A 14,720-nucleotide genomic window follows, 5' to 3' on the forward strand; every position below is an offset into this window, starting at 1 on the left:
GTGTGATAATAAGAAGCTTTTGATTGAAGCTGTAGACGGAGACAAATGTTCAGCAACAATCAAACTCAGTGTTTCAACAGTAATGTGGCTTTTTATTCTTGACGCCTGAAGGCAAGCGTATGAAAAATGGAGACAAGTTTAATATGTATTTAACAACATCAGGAATGTTTCTGTAAAGGGCGAAAAAAAGAAACCTGGTCCTGTTTTATGAGGTAAAGCTCCTGAGTTTGATCCAATCTGAAGGCAGAGGAAAGGAGACGCATTTTTCTTAGAGATGAAACAGGTTTTATTGAGTAAGAAGAACCCAAGATGGAAATAAAATATAGAGGTGATATATTAAATCTGACTTTAAGCTACATGCTGTATGAAACAAGGGTGCTAAAAGAGAGAGAGAGAGTGAGATGGTGCTCTAACCTGAGGTGTCATCCCGTGACAGAGATACAGGATGGGCACATTGTCATTGTCGGGCCCCTGGTCCAGACACAGATCAATCTTCAGAGAGTTTTTCAGCTGAAAGACAGACAGAAAATATGAACTGTCAGGTGGTAAATTCAACAACAGGATAATACTGCATGCACAAACCAGATATTCAGCACAAGCTTCAATTCAAGTCCATCGCAATATACAGGTACATCACAATTTATCCACCTCACTAAATGTATCGACAAAGTAATGAAGGGAGCTGAAAGGAAACAAAGAGAGACTTTCAAAGGATTCTGGGACACCTGGAAAACTGCCTTTTATCATATGCACACTATGGTGAAGGTAAAACCTCGATTGAGCGCGTAAGAGGCTGAAAAGCTTGTTTATTCTTTGTCAACAGTCGTCTTGAATCGGGTAACTATTTACAGGTATACCCAAAGCTAAATAAAAGCATACAGGCCATTCAGGATGCTGCTGCCGGGGTTTTAAACATTAAAATAAGAGATCACATAACTCCTGTTTTGCACAACCTACACTGGCTCCTTGTATCTCTTAGAATTGATTTTTAAGTCTTTCTGTTAGCTGCTGTTTTATATCACAGACTCCTGATTTTTTTATGATCCTCTACAAACCGTAAGATCCTCCACAGCTGCTCTTTAAAGTATCCCCAAGGTCGCCATAAAAACTTTTGCTGCTTTAACCCACAACTCATCTTTTTAGTTATAGTTTGGGCATTTTTACTTTATTTTAGGAAGTGACATATAGGAGAGATGGGGAAGAGAGAGAGGGGAATATGCAGGAAAGGGTGAGCTCAGAATCCTCCAAAGGACTCAACCTTAGTATATGTTAGGCGCTTAGGACCTCTGTCCACTAACGGTGCCTTTTTTTTGCAATGGCAGAACTCACAACCTCAATTTCAGAGCACTTCTCACCGGCACTTACTGTTGCTACGTTACAAAAGTTGTCTGGCCGCACTGAAGCGTCCATCAGTGGTGATCGTTACATCCGTTTTAAATGCTCTGTATGCTTAATACGTATTTTTATTCCCGAAAATACAAAGAAAACATAAAAACAATGAAAAGAAATTGTGTCCTGGTGTTAGCAGCAGCTCTACACCTGGAAATGTTACCCATGAAAAACAAAAGGATTAGCTTCACCCCCGCTATTGTTATTGGTAAAGTAGATTTTTATTGTTTGTTGAGGGAGAAGTGACATTGACGAGCATGGCGGTGTTCCAAAATTTGAACTATTTTCAACTGAGAGCGCAGCGACAGAAGACAGCTGATACCGAGGCTTTTTTGCGCTGAGGACGCTGAGCGCTGAAAACTCTAAACTACTTTGGTTTGTGTAGAAAGTAGGCGCTGCCAGCCCAAAAAGCACCGTCAGTAGACACAGGCAGTCAGGTGAACTAGCCTACTGATGCACCCATAGTGGCCAGTTTTACAGGACAACCCAAAATTTACATGTCCTTGCTACTTATTTCCATTTCATGAACAGTAACACCATTTTGCTCTTTTTGCTTATGTAGGGTTTAAAGCACGTTGTTGTTGTTTTTGCTGTAAAACTACAAAACACCTTGAGCTACCTTCTGTGCATTAGAGTGGACAGTTTTTCATGTTTTCAATTTAATCCTGTCACAGGTTTTTAGTTGTTTGGAAAGTGATGTCACACATTTCTGAGTACTACAAGGACAGTTGGTGGGATGCCAGGAACTGTCAATCAAACTGATAGAACCACACCTGCACAGTCATCACAGAGTTGTTTTAAGTGTTTTTTAATTGATACTTTAATTGCTTCTAATGAATATAAAGTGTTATAAAGAGACAGGGGACTGAGTTTAGTTTAATTTAGACGTTAAGAATAATAAACTGTAAGAGATGAAAGAGATCTGGGTAAAGGCTCCTGACTTTTAAAATAATGTGAGGCTGAACAAAAACAGAAATCGATGCTTTGTGTTGAAAAATGGATCCTCAACCTTTTAGCACAGTGATGGGTAAAGATGGAAGTTTGTATTTGCTACAGAATACCCTGAAAATATGGGCGCTGTAATATTTATGTTGTATTTGAGGTCATTTTTCATAATTCTTCTTGTCAGTGATGATTCACAAGTCACATGGCAGATGAGTGGACTGTATATGTTTAACAGCCAACAACGTTAGAAACCACCCGGATGAAGGAAAGAAGCAGAAGCTGTTGGTGAGGTGAATAAAAGTTACTGTACTGGAAAGGTACTGCTCACTTTTTAATAAAAGGACATTATTTCTCCCACAGGGGAAAGAAACTATTACCCGAACATTAAGTACTGTTTGCAGCAGTGCCTGCTGTTAATATGAAAATGCATCCACAGGTTTGTTTGAGCAGACAGGCAATATAGAGAAAGGAACAGTCGCCATATTACACCATCATCATATTCTCTGTGATTCTCATAAACAGAGTATGACTATTAAGGGATATTTGTAGAAAATAAAGAAGAAGCTCAGCCGGAGCGGATTGAAACATCTAAAAATGTGAAATTCATTTGTCTTTATAAAAATGTAAATCAGACGCGTTACGCTTGATGAACATTACTCAGACTGGAAGGCCCAGCCAGAGGGGTATTCATGTGCATCATGACAAAGGTCTGCCTGATTGCAAGATACAAAGCTGCACTGCAGGGATGCTGGTTTGTGTGGGGAGTGAATTAGGTAAAGATGTGAGATCAGAAGAACACAGTTAGGGATGATTCAGCTCCCCAGTGGCTCAGGAGATGTCTTCTTCTATCTGATTATCAGGAAATCCAAAGGCAGAAGAGGGTCCTGTGCAACAGCTCAGGATTAAATATTTCTAATGTAGGAGATTGAAAGATAGTAAATATGCAAATGTGACACCTTCAGGGGAAAACATTTGCTTAAAGTCGCAGTGAAACAGCATTTAGAGCATCTTTAATGTGACATAATGTGAATGAAACGTGGGCGGAGAATAGGAGCAAGAGGGAGTTAAACCATATCAGTCAGATGTGATTGCACTGCTCTAACATGAGCTTGGCAAAGCTAATTCAGAGTGATACAAATCTGAGGTGAGACACAGACATGCAGAGGATGTATCCGCACCATCCTCACACTCCCTGAAGGAAAACAGGTGGAGGTGGAGGAGGAGGTGGAGGAGGAGGAAACAAACAAATAAGACCTCAAAAACCTCCTCCGGAAATATCAAGCAAGTTTTCCGCCATGCTAGTGGCATCTAATGAACCACCCCGACTGACTCGCCCGTCAAATGCATGTCGCAAATATAGAATAATGAGGTCAACTAACTCAGAGAAATGAATGTAATGAGGCCGGCCTATTTCCTCTCTGCATCCTTGCACCATTTGTCAGTTTGTATAGGGAAAAAAACAACAGCCGTACAACATAGCAAGTGATGCCATAATACTGTGGTCTGTGTGTCGGTGTGTGTTAGTCTGCAGCACGGTGACGTGAGGTGGGAGGACCGAGGAAATGAAGCTGTTTGAGAACAACTGAATAGGCAAATAGAAACACTGCCTGGGTGTGCAGCTGACGGTATTATTCTGTGGGATATATATTCAGAGTTAAGTAATATATGTGGTCATCTATTTATTTAAGTTCATCAAAGTAATGAGGAGGATGTTTTTGCCGCCACACATGGGTTGTTACTCAGCTTGTTTTTAACATGATTTGTCTTTATTTAAAGCATTTTCACTTTGAAACAGCCAGTTGAATAAAGGCTTTTACTTTTCCCTGCCTTGGTTTTTCCCTATATTAGTACTATATAGCATTTTAGTGACTTCTGAGTTGAGAAGGAGAGAGCCGGAGTCTCTGCAGCAAACCTCCTCTTTGTGAACTGTTTGTGCTCCTGACAGCAGCCATCCCCATCCTCACACAAGGGGATTAAAATGATTTGCTCAGCCGCGGTTTTTCCCTTGTTTTGGCATTTTCAGACACTGAATCGAATCCGGGATGAAGAGGGAGGTGTCAGCTTACCACTCCGTACGCGATGGTGTCGCTGTACATCCTCATCTCGGGGTAGATGTTGACCAGGTACCATCGGAAAGTCTTACACTGCAGCCTCTTCCTCAGAGCTTTCCTCTCGCTGATGTCGCCAATATCTATCCCTGAGTCCTGGGTCCAAGCAAACAGGCAAAAACACACACACACACAGAAACACACAGATGTACACACAGCATAAAATTGATTAACCGTGGCTTGTGGAGAGGCAGATCAGATAATGGGCCATTGAGGGGGATTGTGAAGCCATTTGTTGTGTATTTAAAAAGCTTCTAAGTTTGATTTTTTCCCCCGTTTTCCCTATAAACTACTGTACAGCTCACACAGACACATTCAGGCCAGTGTCACCTTACTGATGATGGAAAGTAGCCCGAGTGCTGCCCTTTACTTTGAAGTATTTTGAGGTACTTCTACATGACTTTCCCTTTTACGCTACCTTAGCCCTGCAGTTTACTACGCTTTAGAGGCATATGTTGCACTACATTGATACAATTCATCGTCTAATTAATGCAGTGGCTCACAAAATATTGGACTTGAAAAAATCCAAGTTTCTTGTCATGTGTATGAGGAATTTTCTCTGTTAGCATCTTTCAAGGTCTCATTTAAATAAGGATTGTGCAAAAGGCTCCATGAATGGGAAGACATATGGAAAGTGAGGTTTAACCCGTTGCTAGGCAACAACCTTTTTTGCACACGGCTTGCACCGGTTCGTAGAGAATGGCAGTTAGTTTTAGCTAAAAGTTAGATGGTTAGACAGTCAATCCTAAGAAGCTAAGTTTCAGCTGATGCCACAGTTTGTGTGCGTCCATGACCACAAGTAAATGATTATTTGTGTATTGTAAAGACTTTAGTTTCTGTTGGCAATTTATATTGTGATATTGTAAGTTTACCAACGAGCTAGTTTGTATTAAGTAGTATCTTTTATCCGTCTCGTATTTCTTTTGTAGATTATAGTCAGCTTCTTGTGCTGGTGTGAAGCAGACGTTCACAGATATGGAAAACTCACTGACTGTAGTGATTGTTTTAGTTGCGTTTCCTCTCGATGTCCTCCTCTACTCTGCTAATCTGGAACAGATCGGCTGCAGGAGCTGTATTAGTCATCAAATAAATAATTAAAACTAAACCTGTCAGAGAAATTAACACTTGGGCGTAAATCAGCATGATAACAACTAACTATAATGACAGAAACCAGGGTTGAGAAAAATGTATTTGCTGTTTATTTTGATTTATAGTTTGACTCATGTCCCATCTGTTAACATGGAGGAGGCGGGCTTTATGACCTATACTGCAGCCAGTCAGCAGGGGGCGCTCCAAAAGTTTTGGTGTCACTTTTTTTAATGGAGCTGGCATGACGTCCATCTTTTTATACAGTCAATGGTCTATATTGTGAGCTTTATGTTAATTGTAGAGATAGCATAGCCAAAGTACCTAACGTGCATGTCTGAACAGAGCCTGTGCATCTGTGTACCTATAATTTTAGTTCACAATAAACTCTCAAAGGATATCCCTGACTCTCGTGTACTGACTAGACACCCCATATCGTTGACTGAGTTCCTAACCACAAGAGCTTTGTTACAAGGGTTGTTAAAGTAGTATGTATGGAGCCATTCATATATACATTGTAGATCAAGATGACTATAGCCGATGGGATCCAAGATTGGTAATCATCTAACAATGTCATATTTATTATTATAGAGCATGAGTTAAAGGGGTACAGTTTTATGCAGTATGAGACTTGTAATTCTAATACATTAAGCTGCCAGTAATTCCTGTTCTTCCCTCAGCGGTGCAGGGTTCTTACAGTGTGTTATTAGTACTTCTGAAGTCATAACTACATGTCACCGCCCGCCCTTCGCTGTCCACTGGATCTCATCAAACCTCACCGATGCCTCTCTTTAATAACTCAAAGGCTCTGGTGGGTTCAGATGTTGCTGATGAGGCTCTCTGGAGATCAGAGATGTCATAAAGTGACCTCCCATGGGTGCGGACTTCATACAAACACTGGCTCTGTGTAGACGTGTACACCCTCGGAGGTAAAATGACACTCACTATGTTGCCGTGTGGTTAATTCATGGGGCTAAAGCTGTGGCTAAATTTCATGCTTCTTGAGTACAGACTGTGTTAAACGCCTCATTATTGACTGAATGAATTGCCTGCAGATGTTCATCTATTCATAATGTGGATTTACATATTCAAGCTGATTATGCAGGAGGAGGAAAAAGCTTCAGTGAACAAACATTTGACTTCGCCTTTGAGGGGTGGTACATTTAACATGAGACGACATAATGTAATTATTTACTTTCATTTGCTGAAACCAGGTCGAGATCAAAAAAAAAAGCTTTAATCTAAAGTGAAAACATCTACATATAAGACTAGTACGACCATAAAACACAAGAGAGTGTGCACAATGTACAGTTTGCATCATTTGGATGGTGATTCAGCACACGGGGAGATATTCTGTACTTTAAGTTGTTGTGGCAAAAATACATAATAAATAAAGTAAATTATGTACCTTATTTTGGGGCTGTAGTTTCTGCATTATTCATTATTTCAAAAGTTTCAAGTTTTCATCTTTTAAAATTTTAATTTCCCTCTCTGTCGTGAATTTGCCAACTGTGTACTTGTCAGTCTGGATTACTTTGTTGATTCATGTTAAATATTTATGTATTCTCTGTCACGTATTTAATTCAGTCCATTCTGTAAGTGACGAGAAATAAATTCATCAGAGCCTTCTGGAGGTGTCAGCGGCTGATTCAAGCAAACATCTGCGATGGGAGGAGTGCGGCTGATACTGATGACACTCAACCCTGTAACATTTAGATTAGGTGGCTGCTGAATGAAGCTGCCTGTATATTTATGAAGATGTCACCTCCAGTCATGTGTGTGTGTGTGTGTGTGCATTATTTTTTCATATCTGAAGTGAGACGTCTGCATGAATGTTCCCTTTGCATTATAACATAAAGGTTGCACGAACGGATCCTGCATACAGTGAACACAAAAGGCGTCTTGTTCTTTCTTTAAGGGACGGGACAAATAATCAATATTGCAATATACTGAGATTGCAGAGGTGTTTTCTTCCCTTCATCTCATATAAGATGTCTCAACTGTTCTGCCGTCTGCCGGTGCAGCCTGTTGTCACTTTATGATTGACACGTGACAAATGAAAAATAGGACACATCGCACATGTATATACTGAGGGTTTATTTTTTTGTGCTCACGGTTTCATGTCAGCCACACGAAAACTGTGAAAGTGAAAGAACTTATAAGAAAGAGAGGAGCCAATGATCCATCCCTGCCTTGAGAAAAACTGATCTGCAATTTCCGGGGTGTATTTATTTTCTTCTTCAGTAAAAATAGAAAGCAAATGTGCGTCTAAAAGATCACACTGGTTTATTGTAATTAAAGCCATCTAGTAAAAGGCAAAATGCAAGTATCATGTTTATTGGTAAATCCAAAGAGCAGTCGATTATTCTCAGTCATTAAATAAAAGTTGAACCACAGAGCGGTTTATCAGAAATGGTTGACCTACCGTGCAAGCTGAGATTCACCAACTAAAAACATTTCATCTCTGACTTGCCCTCGATAGAAAAACATCATGACTGACACCATCACTCACCTCCATGGGGATATTCCAGGCCATGTACACATGGCTTTTAAACTCATCCATCCAAACTTCTGCGACTCTGAGGGCGTTTCTCCTCACGTGAGACGTCAGATCCTCGGTGTAGGGTTTGTGAGCGCGCTCTATGTGGGCGATACGAGCACAGGGCAGGACCTCTACGCTGCCGCCACACTGCCACACCTGGTTTGAAACATGGCAGATACAAAGAAAAGAGAAACAATGTTATTCATTTATAGTGATAGCATTGAACTGACTTTGCTTGACTCTTTTAGAGTTTGAGTTTACAGCTGTACCGAAGGCTGAGACACTCTGCAGGTCTGGAAGTTAGGTCCTCATTGGAGCACTGAAATAAAGTCTGAAGTACAAGGTAAAAAGTTTCAGAGAAGTCCAACTCCCTGTGCTGCCCAGGAACTCGTGAAAAACACATTTTTCCCTATTAAATTGCAAATATTTATATTTTTGTCTGGGTAGAGATGCGAGCCCTCATCCTATATGCTGTTCTATTTTGCACATAAGGTAACGCATTCGTGTATTTGACATAGCACGTATTTTCAATGTTTTTTTAGTACTTCTTACGTGTATGTATCTCTGTTCTTCTCAGACTGTTACCCAGGTTGGACAGCAGTTCAGGGGATCTCCACACAGTCAGTTCAGTGGGCCAAGGCAGCATCCCTTCTAGTTTGCTGAAAGCACTTTTGGGGCTCCAGGCAGAGCCCCCTCATCACCCCTGCAGCCAACTGTATCCTCAACTGTGAGGAGGGAGTCCCAACGGTGGAAAGCATTAATGTCCCAGTGCCCAGGAGGAGCAGCCTGGGTCCTTGATGACCTAAAGCCGGCGGCACTAACTCCTCTCTGACATAATGAGGACCTCTGGGAGGCTGCAGACCCTGGTGCAGGGGAGTGTGCAAACTTTCTACAACTGTGGGATCATCATCCAAGCATATGGTGGAAGCGGATTCATTTATAAAGACCAAGAGAAAACCTGAAAATATATATATTTTTCTACATGCAATTTTGCAGCATCATATGTACAGTACCTGTGCAGTTTTCATACTTTCATCATTATGCTCTTATATAACTCATGCAGGGAAGAACAAAGAAACCAATGCAGTTTTCCCTTTGCATTGTGGGTAATTTGACAATCCCTGCTAACAAGCTTAATTACATAATTATCCTTTTGCATACTTCCCTCCATACATTTATAATCAACATGCAGTCAAGCATTATAATTGCAGTTATGCTAATTTATGTAAACCCACATGATTTATATTTCTGTTTACATTACTTCCTGTATTATTTCACCGTCCTAATTGCCCATATGACTCAATGGGCCAATCTGTTTCATATTATTTTTTTGATTAATACTAATATATTAAAAGATCTATTCATTTCTGTGTTACAAAAACTTTGAAAAAAAACAAAATGAGAGTTAAAGCGTGAAAATGAAAGTGGAAGACGCTGTAAAATTCTGCAGATTAATGTCTAAATAACAGGAAAGGCATCTCAAAGCAACTCAAAGACGTCATAAAAACAATGAAGATGACAGTGAAGATGCTCAGAAATCACTTTAAGCTCACATTAGACCAGTATGTTTTCCAGTATGAAGAAAGCTGACATCATCCAACAGGGCTGTTATTTGAGGATGAATGAGCACAGCTGACTTCCTTTTCTTGGTAAAGTAAAATGTGTCACTTCCACCAAAATAACCTGCTGCCGCTAAAAAGCATCGTGTTTGGTGCAGATGAGCATAATCAAGGATGAACAATGATAAGACACTTCCTTTGCACACTGAACTGGCTGTCATGCAGTGGTGGTAATGACTTGTTAGCGAGTAGTCTGTGACAATTTTTCAAGTCATTTTATTTCCAACAAAACCTGATTCAAAGGCAGAAAAAGTGTTTTTCAGTTTCTCTTGCAGCAAAACAACCCCCCCGAACCTATAAATATAAAGCTGTAATAACTGAGCATGTTGTACATAATAATCATATATATTGAACACATTTACATACATACAAACACCTATTCAGAGGTCTGTGATGTTACAGGACAAGGCTGAGCATGTTCACTTTTTCTATAATGGGATTTGCCCGGGAGGCATTTGATCAAAATACCAATAAAACTGTTCAGACTTTCAAGTTATCTGAAGAACATCATGTCTCATTTTATCCCTCATTTTGAGTATTGACTTACACTCAAGCGTGGTATTTCACTTTAAGTGGAATTTCTTGTATTATTGAAATAAAGGCTCATGTGGTATTTAATTCCGATGCCTCAAGAGAAACTGGTCTTTGTATTTGTGAACCAACGTTCCAAAACTCAGTCAATAACAAAATTAAAAAGAATAATTAAAACAACACTTGGCATCCACAGCCATGAGGCTGGCTCTGTGACGCTGTTTTGGGTGCAGCCTTCATGCTCACAATGACAAAGCCAACTTTATTTTGGCGTCAGTTGAAAAGTGAAGTGATCACTACAGTTATTAAGACTCGTCCTGTTTTCTGTGACATGTTTCACTGTTGCATTTTCCCATCAGTTAAAGAGGGGGTATTATGCTGTTTCACACTTTAAGACATACATAACATTTTACAATGTTGGATGTCCAGACTAAACGTGGGTGAAGTTTCAAATCTGTATGTAAAAGTATGTTGGAGTAATCCCCAGGCTTCTCAGCTCAGTCTGCAGGCGGCTGTGAACGGCAGGTTTCACACAGTTTTTTCTACATGCCGCACTTTGTGACGTCACAGAGAATTGGCCAATCAGAAGAAAGTGGGCTTGTAGGGGCGGGGTTTCTTAAAGTGACAGAGCTGACTGAGTCGTATCAGGCAGAGGCTGTATGAGGGCCTGCACAGAGCACCAGTGTGAGAAAAATAGTTTTTCTAACTGTAAATGATGCTAAGCTACTCCACAGGTATCACAGAGTAAAATATGAAGCTTAAATTAGCATAATACCCCCCTTTAATGTTTTTAACTTATTCTATATAGTATTTATTTTGACTGTTTTTTAGTACTTCTTTAGTGTGTGTATCTCTGATGATACTGTTGCAACTTTGGACAGCAGTTCAGGGGATCTCCACACAGTCAGAGCAGTGGGCCACGACGGCATCACTTCTTGGCTGCTTAAAGCACGTTTGGGGCAACAAGCACAGCTCCTTCATCACCTCTGCAGCCAACTGTATCCTCAGCTGTGCGGAGGGAGTCCCAACGGTGGAAAGCCTTAATGTCCCAGTGCCCAGAAGGAGCAGCCTGGGTCCTTGATGACTAAAAGCCAGCGGCACTAACTCCTCTCTGACATAATGAAGACCTCTGGGAGGCTGCAGACCCTGGTGCAGGGAAGTGTGCAAACTTTCTACAACTGTGGGCCCTCCAGGCAGCAAGGATGATGGGTAAAGATAACAGATTTCTATATGACTAGAAAGCTTTGTGAAATATATTTTTGTGTACAAGCAGTCACACTGAAAGAGTTCTGGTACTCTTCATGGATGATTGATTTTTTGATTGATTTGCAGTGATCCTTCTCTTTAAGGGGACAAGTTGACCCAAACCATTCCAGAAAAACCACCTTCATAACATAACAGATCCACCAGATCCCCTCACTTTAGAGGTAGATCTTCTACATTTGCTTTTAAATGTCAACCTTCAGGTACTATAGGTAGTTTTTATAGTTTGGTCGGTCCACTGAAGGGCATTTCTGGGACATTTCTGCTGCTACTTTGGATAAAAATCAACAGATTAATCAACAAAAGAAAATTCGATTGCAGTCTTATTCCAAGTTCCAGATCTGTTCAAGCTGAAAACATTGGGAGAATTGCACCAAGACTTTCTTAAACAGAATTAATTACAGCTCCAAGTCTCCCCCCAGTTCTTCAGTGTCAACTCCCCTTTAAGATAATAAAACAAATGCCTCCTTATTCTGCCTGTGTGACGCCACCTGCAGTTTACTTCTAATTATCTGCAGCCTTTCTCCAAACTAATCACAAGAAATGGGTCATTACTGTCGAGAAGAAGGTCTGAGTCCTCCATTACAGAGTCCTGTACTGTTATTCCATTCAAAATACAAGCATTTATACAGTTAGACGTTCCTAATGGTGCCGTCCTGCTTGAAAGATCAGTGGAGCATGGATGGATATCAGCACTGAAACAAACAATTACACTGCACTTTACTCAAATATGTGGCATGATCAAAGTCTCCATCTCCATGCTGTCACAAAGTTGTTAAGTTTACTTGGTCCCGGTCTTTAAACGGCTATTGCACACATTGCGGTACAAACGTATTAAATCCTCCCCCTCTTTCAGTCGATTTCTGAGTCTTCGTTGTGTTATTAAAAGTCAGGACCTCGCTCCACTCAGTCTCTCGACTCCACATCGAGGGAACAATCTCACTACGGACGACACCGCCACTCCCTTTAAACTTCCAACTCATCTCCTGCTGAAATATCTCACATCCCACTCCCACTTATATCTCACCCTCTCTGCCACATCCTCCTGCAAATATGATGCTGTCTAAATCCCAGCTTTGCTGCCATCTCACTTTGCTTTTTTTCAAACTTTGCTGGCAGAGAAGTGGTCTCACATTACAGAAGTGTTTGCTTAGATCTATTACGAGAGCACCATCAGCCTGAGCCTGGAGCTAATTTTACTGCTGCCCTCATCATAATTTGCTTTGGATAAGAGCAGGAGCTAAATACCTTTAATGTAAATGTAATGTGAGAGGAAGTGCTTTGTTCATTTTTCTTCTTTCAATGGTGCCAGTTACACAAACGAAGCGTCTGGTGGTTTCAAGTGGATTTTGATGGGAGTACTCACAAGGTTATATCACAAAGTCTTTGAGGATGTGAAGCATTAAAATGATGCAGTTTTGTGGAGCAGAGACTTGTTAAATCACATTATAGAGAACACTCTAAGCTTGATGATTGGATTGTCAATCTGCTTACTAATCTTATGAACTTTTTTGCAACCTCTGGTTTGTGTATGGCTCGCTGCCCAAAAAGTACACCCTGCAGGCTGGGAACAGCAGCTGTAACATGTCTGTGCTTTTTCCTCGCAAAGAACAGCAAGAGCTTCAAGCTGTCAAAGTCATGAGATTCACAGAAAGTATTAAGACATTAAATGTCTCACACCACACCGAGTGTAAGCATTGCGAGAGTGAATGCATGTATATCAAATCACCGTAGTCTACCTCAGACGTACCGATGGCAGCAACAAGTTCTTTAATAAAGTCCAAATCTCAGCCTCAGTTTCTTCCACCACTGGCTGGATTTGAAAGCTTAGCAACTCTAAGTTGCAAAGAAAGTCTGGGAAGCTTTGGGTTTCTTCTAAGTGTTGAAACCATGGCTCGAGGCTGTGGTGGAAGCAAAACTCAGCCGGAATAAAAGGTTAGCTGCAAAAGCAGGCATGCTGAGATAATTAATCTGCTACTAACAGTCGTAACACTTTGTTACATCCAAGGCAAAGAGTTAGCAGAGTTAGAGTTAGCTAACTACAGTATTTCGAGGTCTTACAGGGGAGAGGGCAACCAGGACCACCTTCATTAAAAGTGTGAGGCTACTGTGGGGTCCTGGAAGCTACTTTATGAGAGTTTAGCTCTGCCCTGACGTTCTTTTAATTGTCTGACCAACTGAATAGTTTGCAGTACAAGAAAAATGCTGCTCCCTTTTTTCAATGTCTTTTCAATGGAACATCAGGTTATGTCTGTATAGCAGCGAGTGCATATTTAAGGCCCTTTAAAATGAAGCAGGAGACAGAGCCTTAAAGAGTTTGGTTTTATCACCTCTTGCTGGGTAGCTAATAAAATCTGAGATTGACAGTCAGCTACAATAAAAGCTACTTTTGTTGACTTCTGTGTAAAAAGACTCATTTTCCCAGTGAAGTCTAAATGCTAACTCTGTTACACTCATTATATTTCACTGTAAACTGCATGATTCTTATAAAAAAGTGTATTATTACCCCTTATTTAAATACCATTGTCAAGATGACAAATTGTATCTGACATGTCTCCCTCCAAATTTAACACATATTTCCAACTCTAACCGGGTCATTGCATGATATTATAAAATGATAAGCTTGTTATTAACAAGCTATGAATTGATACTATTCATATTTGTCATCAGGTCATGGAATAAAATTACAAATCTATTCCTTAAGGGAGGAATAGGAGAGACAGAGAGAGAGAGAAAGATGACATGTTGTCTGAGATCTGAGGAACCGTGGGTTCATGCATCAGTCATGCCATGAGTCATCTTTGCAGGCTGGAGGTAGAGATATGATGGGGCAGGATGCATCTCCATGATAAACATCATGAATCTTAATAAAGGCTGACAGACGTTTGAACAGCACAGATGTGAGGAGACGATAAAAGCAGCACTGGATACCAACAGAAACAGACAAACTAGCTGCTCTCATCTAAAAGCAGGTCAGCATCTTTTGGGATGATTGACGTGTCAGGTCTACAGATTATACTTTGTGTTGGAAATAATACGGATTTGTTTTTTAAATTGTCTTGCAAACTGTCTTACAAGTGTATGCATGAGACGAAAACCTCCTTTGTTCATTTAGAGTGAAACATAAGTCGAAACGATGTTAGGAGCATGCTGACGGTCTCTGATGTGATTGGAGGTGACATCCCGTCAATGCTAACTGTCACACTTGAAAAGAAATGGATCAGCAAAAGAAGCACA

The 14,720-nt window shown here is 40.5% G+C and overlaps 1 protein-coding gene across 1 annotated transcript in view; it reads right to left on the reverse strand.

The window, feature by feature from the left end:
- The window catches only part of galnt18b (UDP-N-acetyl-alpha-D-galactosamine:polypeptide N-acetylgalactosaminyltransferase 18b), a 46,203-nt gene that overhangs the window by 7,346 nt on the left and 24,137 nt on the right, over positions 1–14,720 (reverse strand). The window contains exons 6-8 of the mRNA XM_069687017.1: positions 8,041–8,226; positions 4,401–4,538; positions 415–510 (exon numbers count right to left, since the gene is read on the reverse strand). Of these exons, the coding sequence (XP_069543118.1) occupies positions 415–510; positions 4,401–4,538; positions 8,041–8,226 (420 nt within the window). The remainder of the gene's footprint in view (positions 1–414; positions 511–4,400; positions 4,539–8,040; positions 8,227–14,720) is intronic.

The sequence above is a fragment of the Semicossyphus pulcher genome, unplaced genomic scaffold, assembly GCF_022749685.1.
Source record: "Semicossyphus pulcher isolate SPU_LCO1_2020_fin unplaced genomic scaffold, fSemPul1.0.p SCAF_1, whole genome shotgun sequence".
In the NCBI taxonomy this organism is placed as follows: Eukaryota; Metazoa; Chordata; class Actinopteri; order Labriformes; family Labridae; genus Semicossyphus; species Semicossyphus pulcher.